General features: G+C 40.3%; 1 protein-coding gene across 2 annotated transcripts; it reads left to right on the top strand.

The window, feature by feature from the left end:
* The first annotated feature begins 163 nt into the window (after positions 1 to 163).
* On the top strand, positions 164 to 12,291 carry LOC102019275 (histone H2A type 1). 2 transcript variants are annotated; one of them, XM_005403303.2, is made up of 2 exons: positions 164 to 733; positions 11,845 to 12,291. In XM_005403303.2, the coding sequence occupies exon 1, from the start codon at positions 237 to 239 to the stop codon at positions 627 to 629; it is 393 nt and encodes a 130-aa protein (XP_005403360.1). In that variant the 5' UTR covers positions 164 to 236; the 3' UTR covers positions 630 to 733; positions 11,845 to 12,291. The 2 variants fall into 2 exon arrangements, with proteins under 2 accessions (XP_005403360.1, XP_005403361.1); XM_005403304.2 differs by lacking the exon at positions 11,845 to 12,291 and adding an exon at positions 4,871 to 5,540.
* The last annotated feature ends 4,389 nt before the right edge of the window (positions 12,292 to 16,680 follow it).

Below are 16,680 nucleotides of genomic sequence, written 5' to 3'. Positions count from 1 at the left end.
GATAATTGGAAGACAAACGGTTGGACCGTCATACATGGGCAGAACTATGTAAATGAAGGATGGAAATGCAGCTTTTCTATTGGCTACTTTCGCGATACTGTTTCTGGCCAATCAGACAGTGGAGTTTACGATCCAGGCGCTAGCTATAAAAGCAGCCACGTTTTACCTCTTTCCTTACACTACTTGTTTTTCTGTGGTTCTTGTCTTTGTGTTTCCGTATCTTTAGCGCTTTCGGGATGTCTGGACGCGGTAAGCAAGGAGGAAAAGCTCGCGCCAAAGCTAAGTCTCGCTCTTCTCGCGCTGGCCTGCAGTTCCCCGTCGGTCGCGTACACCGCCTGCTCCGCAAAGGCAACTACGCGGAGCGCGTGGGCGCCGGAGCCCCGGTGTACCTGGCGGCCGTGCTCGAGTACCTGACGGCCGAGATCTTGGAGCTGGCGGGCAACGCGGCGCGCGACAACAAGAAGACGCGCATCATCCCGCGCCACCTGCAGCTGGCCATCCGCAACGACGAGGAGCTCAACAAGCTGCTGGGCAAGGTGACGATCGCGCAGGGCGGCGTGCTGCCCAACATCCAGGCCGTGCTGCTGCCCAAGAAGACCGAGAGCCACCACAAGGCCAAGGGCAAGTGATTTGATAGACATCTGAGTTTCCGGAAACCACACTAAACCCAAAGGCTCTTTTCAGAGCCCCCACTATTTCAAATGAAGAGCTAAAAACACTAGCTAATTCTAAGGTAAGTTCTATCGTTATCATAGTAACTTGGTTATGTTACAAAGAGTTTCTCTGAGCGTGGTGGTGCATACTCACAGTCCTGCCCTTCTCAGGTTAAAGCAGAATTCCCATGAGTTCGAGACTACCCCAGCTATATAGTGAGTTAAAGGCCAGCCTGAACCACATAACAAAACGCTGTCTTGAAAAATAATAACAAAAGTAAAAAATAAATTTTTAAAGAGAATTGTTCTACTTGGCAGCAAACAAGAATTAGGTCATTGTTCACGTACACTATCCTTACAGAGGATGATTGGTCAGTAGCACTGATCTGGAGCTAACTGGAAAGTAAAGTGTGAAAAACTAAGATTCCCATAAAAGGTACGTGAGATGCTCGAAGACATTCCCTGATGTGGTAACTTCCCTGCCTGACATAAACTGGGTGTAGGTTGTGGCTTAGCTTGCTTCATGCTCTAATAACCTCATACTCAAGGGCCTGGACTACACTAGAAATATTTTAGGTGGGTGGAATCCCTAGGCTTCCAACCCAGCCTGAAAAGCAGGTGTACAGGGACCCCAGGTCTCTCAGATACTTTTGTTACCATGGTAGATAAGTGGTAACAGTTTTTCCAACGACAGGAAGTGTTCTGGGGTCATGCAAAAACCTCTAGCGTACTCTTCTCCTGGGTTCTTGGTCCTACTGGACTTTTTTCAGGATGACATGGTTTATGACAAAGGGGAAATGGCAGTTGAGAGAAGCACTGTGTAAAAGCTGACCAGTGCCTGTGAGCTCCGACTGGCCAAGCAGGACAGCCACGTAATAATGAAGGTTCCAGGAACTCCATGGAAGCATTTTGAGTGGAATCGTTTCATCTGGGGTTCAAACCCATGTGTGGTGGGGAAAAAAAAATTTTTTTTAATCCAAGCAGAATCTAATTCCTGTGGATACATCTTTCCAAATGCTGACGTCTGCCATGTTCTTGTGGCAGCCCCTACTTCCCTACTTTGCCCCAGCAGTCATTTTGAAAAGGAAATGATTCAGTGTCTTAGTGCTTGGTGAAGGCAAGAAAAAACCAGGAACCACCCTAACAGAATTTTCTGAGGCATTATTTAAATTAGAGTGATTATACCAGGCAGCTGGGATGAGAAATATCAGACTCAGAGGAGGTCTGGCCTGGGTTGTCTGTGAAAATCAAGTTCTTTCAGCCTAGCATTTCTTGTATGTGGGAGAACTTGGTTTTTTTAGGTTGAAATTACTTCCTGTGAGGCTTGGAATCCTTTTCATTTACTTCCCAAGCTGCCCTTGAACCCAGCTCCCACATTCCCTGGGTTACTTAACCTCTCTGCTGCCATCTTTTGTGTCTTTACCTTGCTGAGAAAAACCCAGTTCAGCAGTGTGACTTTAGAAATCAGAACACAGGCTGATCAAGAGCGATGCTGTGTTGGGTGTTTACTGTGTAAGACACGTTTCTCTGAGCTCCCAGCCCATGGACTCATGTAATATAACAATTTTAGGAGTTCTAGCTCTACAATAGCAAGGACTAGGTTAAAAGATTTAAGTCCCAAGGCAATTATCTAGTACTTCCAGTGGTGATTCTTCCATACCCACTCCTCCCTTTCATAGATAGTCAGAAAAATGAAAACAGAAAAAATAAAATCAATATGTAATGGGTGAATTTTTACCACATGCCAGAATGGTCCTGATGCCATCTTAAACTCTGGAGAACTTTTTTTTTTTTTTTGGTACCGAGAATGAAACTCAGGGCCTTGCACTTGCCAGACAGGTGCTGTGCCACTGAGTTATATCCTGGGACTTGGAGAACTTGAGTAACTTAAGGAGAGTTAATTTTCCCCAATATCTACATAAAGACTTAAATCTTTTTTTTCCCCCCCTCCGGTACCAGGAACCGAACTCACGATGTTGCGCTTGCCAGGCAGGCGCTTTGCCGCTGAGCTAAATCCCCAGCCCCAAGACTTAAATCTTTACAATGCGATAGCACAGTGAACCCAGAAAAAAATCCAGTAGCTGTTTTATTTAGAGTGTGATAAATGAAACACAGGGACTTGGTTTGGTGGCAGATGATTTTTAAGTGCTAAAGGGCTTGATAAACATATTTATTATGGTAAGGAAAGGAGAATGGAAAGACACCACTTGAAGTCTCTTCTGGACTCCAATAGCAAGACTTTGTATTTGATTATTTAGTAATGAGTGATACATTTAGTAATGAGTGATACTTCGTTAACCTCCATGTTTTCATATTCAGCAAAACCTCCATAAAGTAAAGGACTTCATCTTGTTAAATTATAGATAATCAGCACATATCCTCCTACTCGGTAGACCTTACTTAATACAGGAACTCTAAGTAAATGTTGAGCTCAGTGAATCAGTGACTGAGCAGCCAGGAAGCACTTCGTCCTACAGAGACTGTTTTTCACTATCTAGACATTAAATACACATCATACTTAAACTGCCAAAAGCACCTTTATTTCCATAGAAAGTGCCTTCTACTTAATTTGCACTGAGAGCCTCCTTGGGGAACTTCAGAGAAACAGAAAGTGCCAGCTAATCACCTCTCACCTAAAAGGGGCAGCTAAGATCCTTCCCCTAAGCAAAGAACACCCTTCACACCTCTGTCCTAATTCGCCATTTCCAACATACTTCTTCACTTTGTAGTTTAGAATGTCACTATTTCTATATAAAAGCCCTGGTTCCTTCAGGGGGAAATTCTCTAGTGGACAACAAACTCTCCATAGCTTCAGTTGGATTCCAGCCCTTGACCCAGTCGGGTCCTGGGAAGACTAACCTTGCCAAATTCATGAGAAGCTACACCCAGGCCTCCCAGTTACAGAAAGAACCTAGCACCAGAAACAAATGTTTATCTCGGATTTTCCTGAGCTTGAAGGCTGTACAGAATCATACCTGGATATATAAGTTACTGTATCCTAAACAAAGTAGCTCTGTGTAATATCTCTTTTTAAATATTAAAATAATCTATGTGCCAATAGACTATCCTGTACTCTGTCATTATTATTTATTTTGTTTTTCTTTATCATTTGAACTCTTTTTTATAGGTATGAAGTTCTGTAACCAGTTGTGAAATAAATTATATGTATTTTAAGGTTGGATTTAGATTGACTTCTAAAGGTTTGTCACATGTTAATCCTAAATTGTAATTATAAATATACATATTTCTATTAAGTATAATGCTATAGAAAATTATATAATTATAATTATATAATGCTATAATGTATTAGAAAATTGTTAGGAATACAACTGAGAAAACTGAAACTAAAGGTTTACAAACAGCCACAGGCTTCTCTGCTCTCTAGTTTCTCCCAATACCTTAAATATTGTACCAAACCAAATAAGATGAACTTCATGAGGAAACCTACTAAAAGATAGGAATCACCTCTATTTATAACTAATAAGCTATTCTTAACAAACAGAAATCTATTTTTAAATAAATGTAATTGGAATAAAATTTAAATTAGTGTAATCAATTTTTTTGTTAAATTAGACTTTCATTGGACTTCATTGTAGTTATTTTTGCTGTGGTTTGGGCAGGATGAGAAAACCTACATCTCTTAGGACTGAGAATCTAACTGGATCGCTGATAGTCAAAGCTCTTTCTGAAAGAAGTAGGTGTGCTGAGCTCCATAATCTACATGATGTCAGCTGTCGGTTGGGGCTAATCTTTACCAAATACTTCACTGTTTATCTTAGTGTATTCAGACAGCTATAACAAAATGATGCAGATTGAATAGTTTAAACAATATAAATCTATTTTCTCACAGGTTCTGTGGTGTGGAAATCTCAGACTAAGGTGCAGCAGGGTTAGTTTCCCATGAGGCTGTATTCCTGGCACCTAAGTAGCCGGCTTCTCCCAGTGCTCACTTGGCCTTCCCTCAATGAAGGAGTGAGGGAGGGCTCTCATGACTTCTCACAAGGGCATAAGCTCTACAGAATTAGGGCCCCATCCTTACCACCTTCATTACCACTAATAACTTTGTAAAGCACCCTCCTTCAAATAACTGTTACGCTGGGGTTACAGCTTCAACATCTGAATTAGGGGAGTACAAGTCAGTGTATAGCATTTCCCCCTAGAGCAATAAAATTTATGTCTGCCTCTCATGCAAAAATGCATTCATTTCATCCCAACAGATACCGAAGATTTATCCCATTCCAGCATCACTTCTACAGTCCAAAGTATCATCTGTATCATCTAAGATACACATGAAGCTCAAAGTACAATTCAGCCTGAGTGAAAATCCTTTCTACCTGTGAACCTGTAAAACCAGAAATGTTTTATGCTTCTAGAATACAATTATGAAACAGACATTGTCTAGATCTTTCTATCCCAAAGGGACAGATAGGAAAGAAGCAACGGATGATGGGTTCTCTGTAAGGCCACGAACTGAAGGGTAAAACCCATTAGCTGTTATATCTGGAGAATAAGCCTCCTTGGCTCAGTGTCCTGCCTTTGAGGCCCACTGGGGTGGCAGTAACATCCATGGCTCTGTGTGCAACCTGCCCCTTCTTTTCTGAGGACCCTACTCCTCCATTTTGCAGTGTGTCCTTCTGATCGCTCTACAGGGACTGGCCCCTACATACCTCAGCAATGTGGAGATGGAGATAGATCACCATTCCTTCCCTCCAATCTCTTCCACCCTGTCTGTCCACTCACAGCCTGAGGTGGAAGTGAAAGCCACAATGATCTCTGCATTGCCTTTGGGTCCCTTCTTCCTTTCTTCTTAAGGACAGTACACATTTATAGTTGGATAACTCTAAGGTTTTGTCTTCTAGGATCAAGAAAGTCTGAAAACCTTCCTTCCTTCCAGTTTTCTATGTTTAATTTAGAGTGGCAGCTTCTCTGCTGGCATCTCATCTTTCTATTCAGCTTCTGCTGAGATGGCTGATTTGATTCCTAGTCTCACCCAGGACCAGGACATTGCTATCAAATGGTAACTCAACCATACCTCTTTAAGCAGAGCTTTCTCAACTTTAACGATATAGGTAAGGGGACAATTTTCCAAATCTCTGTTCTGGTTACTTTTAATTAATAATTCCTAATTCAATTCTTCTCTTTCCTCTAGCATTTTACTAGAAGGAGTAAGCAGGACTCAAACTTCACTTTCCAAATTCTGCATGGTAAATCTTCTCTGTTGAACATCCATTTTGTTGCTTGTAAATTCTGTCTTCCAGGAAACACTAGAACAAGTTCAGCCAAGTTTGTGCCACTTTATATGTATTTTAAGAGTGGATTTAGGTTGATTTCTAAAAGTTTCTCATGTGTTGATTCCTTCAGTTTCTAACAACCTGTTCCTCATTTCCAAGATGTCACCAGAGTGGTCTTTAATGCTCAGACTTGAACCGACGTTTCGTTCATGATTATCTATGTATTCTCCAAGAAAATGGAAGCTTTCTCCCCAGCTTTCTCTTCTTTCCTTTCTTAGCCCTCATCAGGATTGTCTCTTACATTTACTCATCTATAGCAGCCTGTTCATAGCAAGTGACTTTTTCTAGCATAAAATTTGTGGTGGATTGACAACTGGTGCTCAACTTGTAACACCCAGCTGAACTAAGTAAGTGTGGTGCTGAAAGTGGGAAGCCCACCGGAGGATTATTGCCAGCAGCATAAGAGGGAGAACTGGAGAAGTAGAAGTAAGGCTGTTGGGAGCTGGTAGAAACTATAAGGAGCTGTTGGTTCTGTTGGGGAAACTTGTCATGCTGGCTATCCTGATGAACTTGGCTGTTTTCATCCTCTGAAGAGCTCAGGACCTTCTTGGCACTGAAAATAGCTTCGGTTCACTTTGGGGAAGCTCTGGTCCTCACTTTGAGCATCACTTACTGGCCCTGGAGCAGAAGATGGTGTACTGCCGATCTCCTGCAGAAGCTTGCTGCGTTGGCTTTCCTGATGGGAACTCGGCCATCTTGATTATCAGAGGAGCTAGGGACCATACTGTTGCCAAAGATGGCTATGGTATCTTTCAGAAGAGCTCTGGTTCTTACTTTCAGTGTCACTTCCTGGCTCCAGTGTAGATCCCTCAGCCTGCTAGCACAGATCCTTCATCCCGCTAGCACAGACTTTCTAGATTCCACCACTGACCTTTGGGCCTTCCCAGTGAAGATCCATGAAACACGCCTGCATGAGACATTGTTGTGGGCTCTAGGCCTCCAGCTGGATTTATGGGAGGCATTGTTATGGGCTGTAGGTCTTCAGCTAGATGCATGCAGAACATTATCACAGGATCCAGGACCTCAGCTGGATTCTTGGTCTATAGTGTATGGACAGATTTCCTACACTCTCTTGTATAAGATTCTTTGGGTGACTATTATAAATAAGCCTATAAAATATGTGTCCTGTATTGTATTGTTCCCTTTGCAAAATAAGCCCCAAACTACAACAAACTTCAGGACTTACCATTTACCCAGTTCAAAAGCCACCTCTACATGTTCACATGTTTACTGTGGCCATGCCCCATTTTCTTGGTAACTAATCTATCAGTCAGCTTGGGGTGACACAGCAAAATACCAGACTGGATAGCCTCAACAACAGAAACTGATTTCCTCGTCACTCCAGAGTCAGTCAGTGGCTGCCTAGTTGGTGTCCTGTTAGGCTCTCTTTCTGGCTTACAGTTCATGCCCCAGTCCCAGGCAGATGAACACATTCACTCTCTCCTTTACTTGTTAATAGCTTGAGCTGAAAATATATGGCTTTGACTTTACGCCACAGCAAGTAATCCTTGCCTTATATGTCTGCCTCAAAATGATCAGGCTGACCTGTGCTCTAAATTTTAGAAACTTAGAGATTGGTTTGGTTCCTTGCTTTTTACTCTGTCTCCTTGATGACTTCAAGAATATTGGAGTTTCAGAGAACATCTAAAAACTGTAAACTTCCAATTTTACATCTCCAGTCCTGGGCTGGGGATTTAGCTCAGCGGCAAAGCACCTGCCTGGCAAGCGCAAGGTCGTGAGTTTGGTTCCCGGTACCAGAGAAAAACCAAAAAACCAAAAAAAAAAAAATACATCTCCAGTCCTGACGCATTCCCTGAAATGCAAACATGCATTTCTATAAACATCTATAAATGTTTACATGACATTTTCACCAGGAATTCAGGCCTCTGCACCTGCATATTTAAAGACACAGTGGTAACATGGTCCTCCCCAAGCCTGTTATCTCCTCCCATCTTCCCCAACCCAGGAAGCAATACAAACATAAATCCCCTTGCTCAAATCGAGATTCTAGGAGTGAGACTTGTTTCTACTCCTCTATCTCCACAAACACAAACTGTTAGTCGTGTCACGTACCTCTTCAAAACATGTGTACGTTAAGCCTCCACACTTCATCCAGTGACCATTGGACTCACACATGACTACCTCTGGCCTTCATCCACCTCTTGTCCTTTGCTCCGTTCTAGCCAAAGTGGTCTCTCTTCCCCACAAACAGCTAAGCTTCACTGCTTCGTGATGTTTGTATTGCTGGGGTCTTTCTCTGATCCTCTGTATATTCTTCCAGGGAGTCCATTTTCACCCTTCAGATCAGAGCACTTATCTAAATAGATAAATGTAGCACAATTAAAGATCTAAAAAGATGACCAAAAAAATGCCAAAAACCGGGACCTGGTGGGACAAGTTTGTAATCCCAGCACTGAGGAAGCTGAAGCAGGATAATCATAAATTTATTTTCCACTTAGGCAACTTAATGAAACTATGTTTCAAGCTAAAAAAAAAAATCCTAAAAGTACAAAATATGAATATCGGATAACACTTGAAGAGATTTTTTTTTTGTGTACTTCAGTGTGCATGTGTGTTTCAGGGAAGAATGTCATTTTTAAGCAAGAAGGAAATTAAAAAAATATATAGATTCTAGTAAAAGCCTGTAATACCCGCACTCAGGAGGCTGAAGCAGAAGGAGCCCTAAGCTCAAGGCCAGCCTGTACTACATAGTAAAATCCTCTCTTAAAAAAAAAAAGCAAGCAAGAAAGAAAGAGTATATACCCAGGAAATTCTACAGGCCATATAAGCAAAAGAGATTTAAGGCACAATATACGTAAATAAAATATACAATAAATTGGGATAAAGAATTTACAGAATAATACATATGAAGTTAATGATCTCACTTGAAAACTGCAAAAAATGTTAAGAAAAGGCAAACAGTGTGCCATGAAAAAGGATTAAACAGAGGATTTAATATCCTTTATTAAAGTCAAATGGCCAATACATACCAAAAAAAAACTGCTGGCAATTAAATTATGCACATTACAGCAACACAAGAATGCTGTTTCTCACCCAGAAATAGGGAACCACTGAAATCAGTGATATCAGTACTACTCAGAAGAAGGAAGACCTGCCACTATCACAGTCTTTAAGAACCTACCCTGGTCACATCTGTGTACTCTCATTATAGACACATGGGAAAGAAACAATAAATGCATAGTTAAATAAAGTTATGTATGTGAACTCTTCTTAACACTGTCATGAAAAAAATCAAATTATGGCTGTAAATTATGTAAATAGCATAAGAATAGTTTACTTAAACTATGGGACATCTATCCACACTGTAGAATATTATGTAGCTACCAAAAATACTAAGGCAGTGAGACAGAGTCACATATACAGCCAAGGAAAATAAATTAAGATTAAGAAAAGAATTGGAAGAAAATCCATCACACTATATATCTCAAAGTAAAAATAGATGAAATGTGGAAAGATTATAAACCTATACAGAAATTTGTGTTTGAAATGTGAAAATGATCATGTATTCATCTTGTATTAAAGTACAAAAAGACAAAAAACTAAGCTCTGTATTTCCACTTTCCAACTGTAATTATTTTTCATCAATCATCCTGTTTGTACTCTGTTAAAATACAGTCCCAGATGATTTTCATCAGTATTCTTGTTATACATCTCTCCCCATTATATTTTGCTAAATGAAGTAGTAATGTGGTCTGTCTGGAAACTGCCATCCCAGCATCCAGTAGAAGGCCTGGAACATTTTGGGCTCTCAGATATCTGGTGAATGTTTTAGCTAAAGCAACCCTTTCATTTCCTAGGGTATAATTATCTGAATTTCTGTATAAAAATATCTGCTCATAAACCATGTTGAATATGTTACCTGCTCACCCTGCATGGCTACCAGGAACACAGGGAAATTCGGAAGTACGCTTTGTTTTCCCACACTCCCTTTCCACCTGTTTTGGCAAAAGCCTGCCAGGTTTAGTGTCATGATAACCCCCACTTTGTCCAAGTATTATAGCTGTTAAATCTTTTAAGGGCTTGTTCTCTGCTCTCCTGATCATACATAAAATAATCCTTTTAAAAATGCTCTAAGTTTATGGCAAATAGATGTTTGGCTAAAATAGCAGAAGGATAAGTGTCACATAGCTGGCATGTGTGACCAAATCAATGCTGTTTTAGCCATTTAAAATATGTTCTCTGCAATAAGGCAAGCTCAGTATTTTTTATATGCTAACTGCTGAGATTACTCAGTTAACATTTTTATCTCCAGGGCAAATTTGTTGAAAAATTAGATGTTACTCATTTCTCAACCCTGGTACTTCACATGCTTGCCATGAAATAGACCTTCAATAAAAACTTGGAACAAGTACTCAGAATAAATAGGTTCACAACCAATCATATCTGCACAGAATAGGGTATTCACTATCTACTGTGAGTCTATTCCCAGATTATGCACCATTATAGTCACCACTTGGTCGTAAACTCTAATAGCTAAATTTGGAGAGAAATACAGTAGTTCTAGAACTCTGCTGTCAAATACAATAGTCATTAACAACCTGTGACATTTTATATTTAAATTTAATAATTAAATATTTAATTTTGCTATTAAAATTCTCACAAAACACATTGCAAGTTGCTAGAGAATACTATATTTATAAGTACACCCCTCACCCGGTATTGCAACACACACACACATACACACACAAAGTCAAAAATAGAGTTCTTATTTGAAGCTCAAATTTACCTCGACATTTTGCATTTGTATTTGCCAAACCTGGCAGCCTTATCTGAAAAGCAAAATTAGAGTATCTTCCCCAGGAGTCTGGGTATTTCAGCCATGGGGAATTGTATTTGAGTAATTGAGAAGAGTGGATACGTGGAGAAAAACCTACTCATTATAAGGAAAAGTCTGTAAGTTTTCTGTACATGTGAGGAAGGCTGTGAAGGAAGTTTTCAAATACATTTGTGTAGATTTTCTTTTCCTTAGGTTTTAAACCTTCTTATTACCAAGAAATGCCAAGATCCCAAGTTCCTGGTAAGCACACAAATTCTCTCAATAAGAGGATGTTATCAATGCGCTATATCAGTGACTTTCTTTTTTCCTGTTAAAAACTTACTGTAGGTATATTTCTTTGTGTTTACATGTGTGCACTGAAAATGGGGGGAGCAATATTATCAAGAGGAACTCTGGTTCTTACAGAATTTGTCTAAAACAAGGGATACATTCACAGAATTCAAACACCTTTAACTAACAAGGTATCTATTAAGATTCTACCTCTCCATTTCTCTAGCTCATCAAATTTTTCACTTATATATCTGCCCAGTGTAAATTTGTGCTGTTGACAGGAATGAATATATCTTTGACATCCCCTGCCTTTTTATTCCTAAAAGGAAGTCAGTCTGCATACATTGTTTTGCATTGCTGTTTTAGTAATAAAATATTTGGAAAACTTCATTTGGGAGTACACACAGAGCTTCCCATATGTAGTTGAGTGGTATTATACTGCAAGGTTGTACTTTAATTTATGCAACCCCTCTGGTATTAGTCAGGGCCCTTTGGAGGGACAAAATCAATGGAAGCGAGCAAGAGAGAAGAAAGAAATTTATAAAGGAGGTTGGTACACTCAATTATGGAGGTTGAGAATTCCTACAACTAATTACTTGCAGATTGGAGACCCTGAGAGAGAGGTAACAGTGCTGAGTCCAAGTCCAAAGGCCTCAGGAGGACAGAGGCACATGGTGTATCTCTAAGTTCAAAGCCAAAGCTTGAAATCCAGTGGGTCCTGCTGAGTCTAAAGGTCACAGAGCCACAACTTCTACTGCCCAAAGGGAGAAGAAAGATGTATCCCAGCTCCAGAAGAGAGACCAATCATCCTTCCTGTTTGTGTTCCCTCTAGGCCTCCAGCTGATTGGATGATACAGTGAAGGTGGACTTTCTTCACTTCCAAGATCCATCAACCCATGACTTGGAGTATTAAGTTTCTAACACATGAACTTGGGGAATGGGCACAAACTACTGGTGGGCACTTGGGTTGTTTCCAGTCTTGCTAATAAAACAACCCTGGAATGATTAATCCCAATTTATAGTTAAATTGAAATTATTCTCATATTCTGCTGATATGCTGAATAGTGAAGTAAAATTCAAGTGATTTTTGGGTTGGATTTGAGATTCTTCCCCTTAGAACCTAATATGGCTATTAAAAGATTTGTCATTTTGAACCTCAATATCCTCATCTCTAAAATAGAGGTAATGTCAGCCTAAAAGACTAGGAAACTGAAAAAAAAAAGTGTAACAAATATTTTAAGCTCCAAAGAAATGCCCAATAAAGTGATTTAATAGTCAACATTATTTCTTTTGTGGAGTTGTATCTATAACATGTTGTGATAGGAGCTGATTGCCCACATTCCACTCTGGCATGAAGAAATAGAAGGTGAGGCAAGAGAGGAAGGCAGTGTCACTAACTGTCTTCTTGGGACACTGTCCAGCTTAAACTGCCATTCCCTGCCCTTCTTTGTAGGAATTAAGAAACACAACTCCCAAACTGTTGGGACCCTGTACTTTCAGCTCCTTCACTTGCAGTAGATTTCAGATTTTAAGAATGTCCCTGCTGGGCTGAGGGAGTAGCTGACTGGTAGAGTGTTTGCCTTGAATATGTGAGGACCTGGGATAGATCCACTATTTGGCAAGAAAAGTCTCTGCTGCTCTAAGAAATTTTCTGAGGTTGAGGGGAACATGGCTATTTTGTCCACTGCTGTGTTCCTTTTCCCCATTATGTTATCTGATGTTGCCTGGCATACAGTAGCCCCACAAGAAATACCTGGTGATTTCATGAGGCCCTCTCAGAGTAGAGATTTAATTTCTGTCTCTGAACTTCCGGGAACTCAAGGGACACTTACAGGCTGATTTGGAAGGGGACACTCAACCTACTCTTCATACCTCTGCATACACATCTATACACACATACATATATGCATAGAGATACAGACAGTTGTTCTGGAAAGAAAGGCTATTCCACAGCTAAGCATCTTGGAGATGTGTTCCAGCCTTGTGTTTACCAAGTGTCTCACTGTGGGTTAGTCACCAGCCATCTCTGGAGATCAGGCTTTTCATCTATGAAATGAAATATTAGCACCTTTCAAAAATGAGATGCCACAGAAGAAAACACTTGCTTCCTTAGAAAACACATCACCAGCATTAAGGAAAAAGATATTGAAATTTCTACCAGGGATTTCTTGGCTTTCACTTGCAGAGATTGAAATGATTGAAGTTGTTAAGCCAGAGCACTGTTTCCGCCCTGTGACATCTGGAGGAACCTCTTGGTGTACATGTCCTGCTGAAATGCTAGTGGTGCACCCACATAGCTACTCCCAGGCCTGCTCTGGGTTTAGAAGCAGCAACCCCTCTGGAATGGGTGGATATTTCAACCTCAGCCAAACCCCTTTCCAGGAACAGAAGTTCTCAAGACAGAGAAGTTCCCCATATACCCGATTCTGCTAATCTCCCTGGACTTCCTGAGCAATCGAGATCAAGCAAGGAAAAATGAGGAAGAGTCTAAGGAGTGTCCTAGGCATGTTGGGCCTATGGATGGAAAAAGTAACGGGTGGAGCATAGAAGCAAAATCCCATTTCATTAGCACTGTTTGGGTTGTCAGTGAAGAGGATGGAACCCTGAATTAACTGGTCTTATTCTTCATGGTCAGAAAAACAAGTCAGTAGTTTGTTCACATTCCCAAGGTGAGTTATATTTCTATCCTGGTGTTGTCATTTCTTCAGATTTCCAAAGGAAAAAAATCTGTGGTTTGGTGCTCCGTATAACATCAAAAGCCTGAAATTAGCCATTCAGACAGCATTTGGACCATGGGAAAAGCTACAAAAATCAAAGCTTATGTCTCATTCCTACAAAGCCAGTTGTTAAGCATTTCTCAGCGCACCACCATCTTAAATATCCTCTGCTCTTTCTTGAATCACTCTATGTCTCTCAGTGTCTCTCTCTTTCTTGCTCTCTCAAACACACACACACACACACACACACACACTTACTCTATTGTGTTGTTTTCCCACCTGAAAGGCTCTTTGTGACTTGCCAAATGACTCCCATTCTTCTGAATTGATTCAAGTTCCATATGCTCTCCTATGGTCTGCAGTAATCACATATTTCTGTACTATTTCCCACATCTGACGTTTCTATGTCTGCTTTCCAAATGTTCTGAGGAAAACTAGAACACTTCTCACAGAATCTCACGTGCCTCGACCTGTTTCCATCAGTCTTTTGTTCCAATGTCCCCTCTCAGTGAGGCCTTCCCTGACAGTTCTCCTATTTCCAGAGGGGCAGGAGTGTATCCTGGAAGGATAACTTTGGTCTGGTTGATGGGGATTCTGGGATTCTGGCCTGTCAGCACAGCGTGGCCAAAAGTGCCATGAGGAAAGGCACTGTGAGCACTCAACAGAGCTCTTCAATCAGTGACCCCGGAGACTTTCTCTGGGTTGCCTGGTGATGAGCTCAATAGGAACGGTGCCTGCTTTGCTCCCTGTGGGAAGATTAGCTTATGTTGCTCCTGCTGGGATCTGGTTGTCTTCTCTGACACCCACATAGAAAATGTTTATTTTCCTTAATTAAGCCTGAGCCCTTGCTTTCCTGTGGAGTGTGGGTCCTCTTCTGTAGCACAGCCCCTCTGGCATGAGGCTACACCCTGCCAGGCACATGGCTCAATGGGCTGCAAAGCAAGTCACAGGCATCTTGTACTCACCAACATAAGTCCAAGTGTACAAGTAACGCTTGTGGCTGCTGAGAAGGCAGACAGACACCAAGTATGAGCAGACCTATTGGAAGGAGCTAAATTTCTGAGGGAGGCACAAGCCAGTGGACATGAGTAAATACAAATATTCATTAAAAGACAGGGACCTAAGTTCATCATTACAGCATTCTTATCACTTTGTGCCTCATCTTCTCAAATGTACTTAATGAAAACCACAGAGCAATAAACTTTTTTGTAATTTTCCATGTATTCTTTTAATATCCATCTTTCTATTATCCATTTTTTCCACTGTCTCGCTCTCCTCTTCATTTTGCACTACTTTAAAAGAGCACTTTCTTTTTTAAAAAACAATGAAAACTAATTAAAAAAATTAGAAATGATAAAGAATTTCACTAAACAAGATGACAGGAATTCAACAATGGCTGCTATATTGCATATTGTTATCTTAGATTAGTTGTTCAGATTGCCAGATAAAAGCATGCAATATTGGGTGAAAAAATTAAAAAGAACTCAAAAATATGTATGCATTAACTGTTCCTTTCAATAGCCAGTAGAAATCCACAGTACAGTTATGCGAGCTATCCTGTGCATGTACATATATATTTTTTCCCTTCTTTCTTTCTTTCTTTTCTCCTTTCCCTCACCCCAGTTATTCCTTCCCCTTGAGCAATTTCTTTCCCTTTCACAGTATTCACTGTACCCTTCAGATTTTATTTACTCTTGCAGGTTCTAGGGAGAACTAGGGAGACAATAGGATGTTTACACATGCGGGTACGATTTATTTCACTTATGAGTATGGTCTCTACTTTCATCCATTTACCTATAAAAGCCTCGAGTTTATCTCTTTTTATAGCTGAGTAGTACTCCATTGTATAAAAACACCACATCTCTTACCCATTCCTAGGTTGATGGGCATTTGGGTTGTTTCTAAGACTTAGCTATGACAAATTGCACTGCTATAAACATGGGTACACATATATTGCTGTGGTATGATGTTTTCAGTTCTTCTGGAAAAATACCCAGAAGGGGAATAGTTGAGTTGAATGGAACATCTAATCCTAGTTTTTTGAGGAATCTCCACACTGATTTCCACAGTGATTGTACCAGTCCGCACTCCCACCAAGAGTGGAAAAGAGTTTCTTCTTCCCTTCAGCCCCTCCAGCATTTGTTATTGGTTGACTTCTTGATAATAACCATTCTATCTTGGGTAAGATGGAATCTGAGTGTTGTTTTAGTTTGCATTTCTCGAATGACCAATGAGGCTGAACATTTTTTCATATATTTATTTGCCATTTATATTTCTTCATCTGAGAAGTGTATATTCCACTCAGATGCCCATTTTTTGATTGGGTCTTCAAATTTTGGGGGCCTGATTTTCTTAATTCTTTATAAATTCTAGATAGAAGTCCTTTGTCTGAGGGACAATCAGCTAAAATTTTTGCCCAATTCATGGATTTTCTTTTTGCTCTTTTGATGATTTCTTTTGATATGCAAAAATATTTCAATAAGATGAGATCCCAGTTGTTGATTCTTTGAAGTATTTCCCATGCAGTTTGGTTTTTGTTAATGAACTCTCTGCTTACCCCCATGTCTTCAAGATTTCTACCTACTTTTTCCTCTAGTAGATTTAGTGTTTGTTTTAATATTCACATCTTTGATCCATATTGACTTTAGTTTACTGTTTGGGGATAGTCATGGGTCTAATTTTAGTCTATGGCATGTGGAAAGGCAGTTTTTCCAGCACCATTTATTAAACAAGCTATCTTTCTTCCAGTGAACATGTTTGGCCTTTTCTCAAAGATAAAGTGGCTGAGTGTGTTTGTAGTTGTGTCTACATCTTCTAATCTGTTCCACTGACCCTCAGATCTGTTTGTTTGTTTTTTTTTGCCAGTACCATGCTGATTTTATGAAAGTAGTTTTGTAGTATAATTTCAAATCAGGGATTGTGATGCCTCCTGCCTTGCCTTTGTTGGCCAG

This window comes from Chinchilla lanigera, unplaced genomic scaffold (genome assembly GCF_000276665.1).
Source record: "Chinchilla lanigera isolate Chin_1 unplaced genomic scaffold, ChiLan1.0 scaffold00082, whole genome shotgun sequence".
In the NCBI taxonomy this organism is placed as follows: Eukaryota; Metazoa; Chordata; class Mammalia; order Rodentia; family Chinchillidae; genus Chinchilla; species Chinchilla lanigera.
This window is presented reverse-complemented; position numbering and strand designations above follow the sequence as displayed.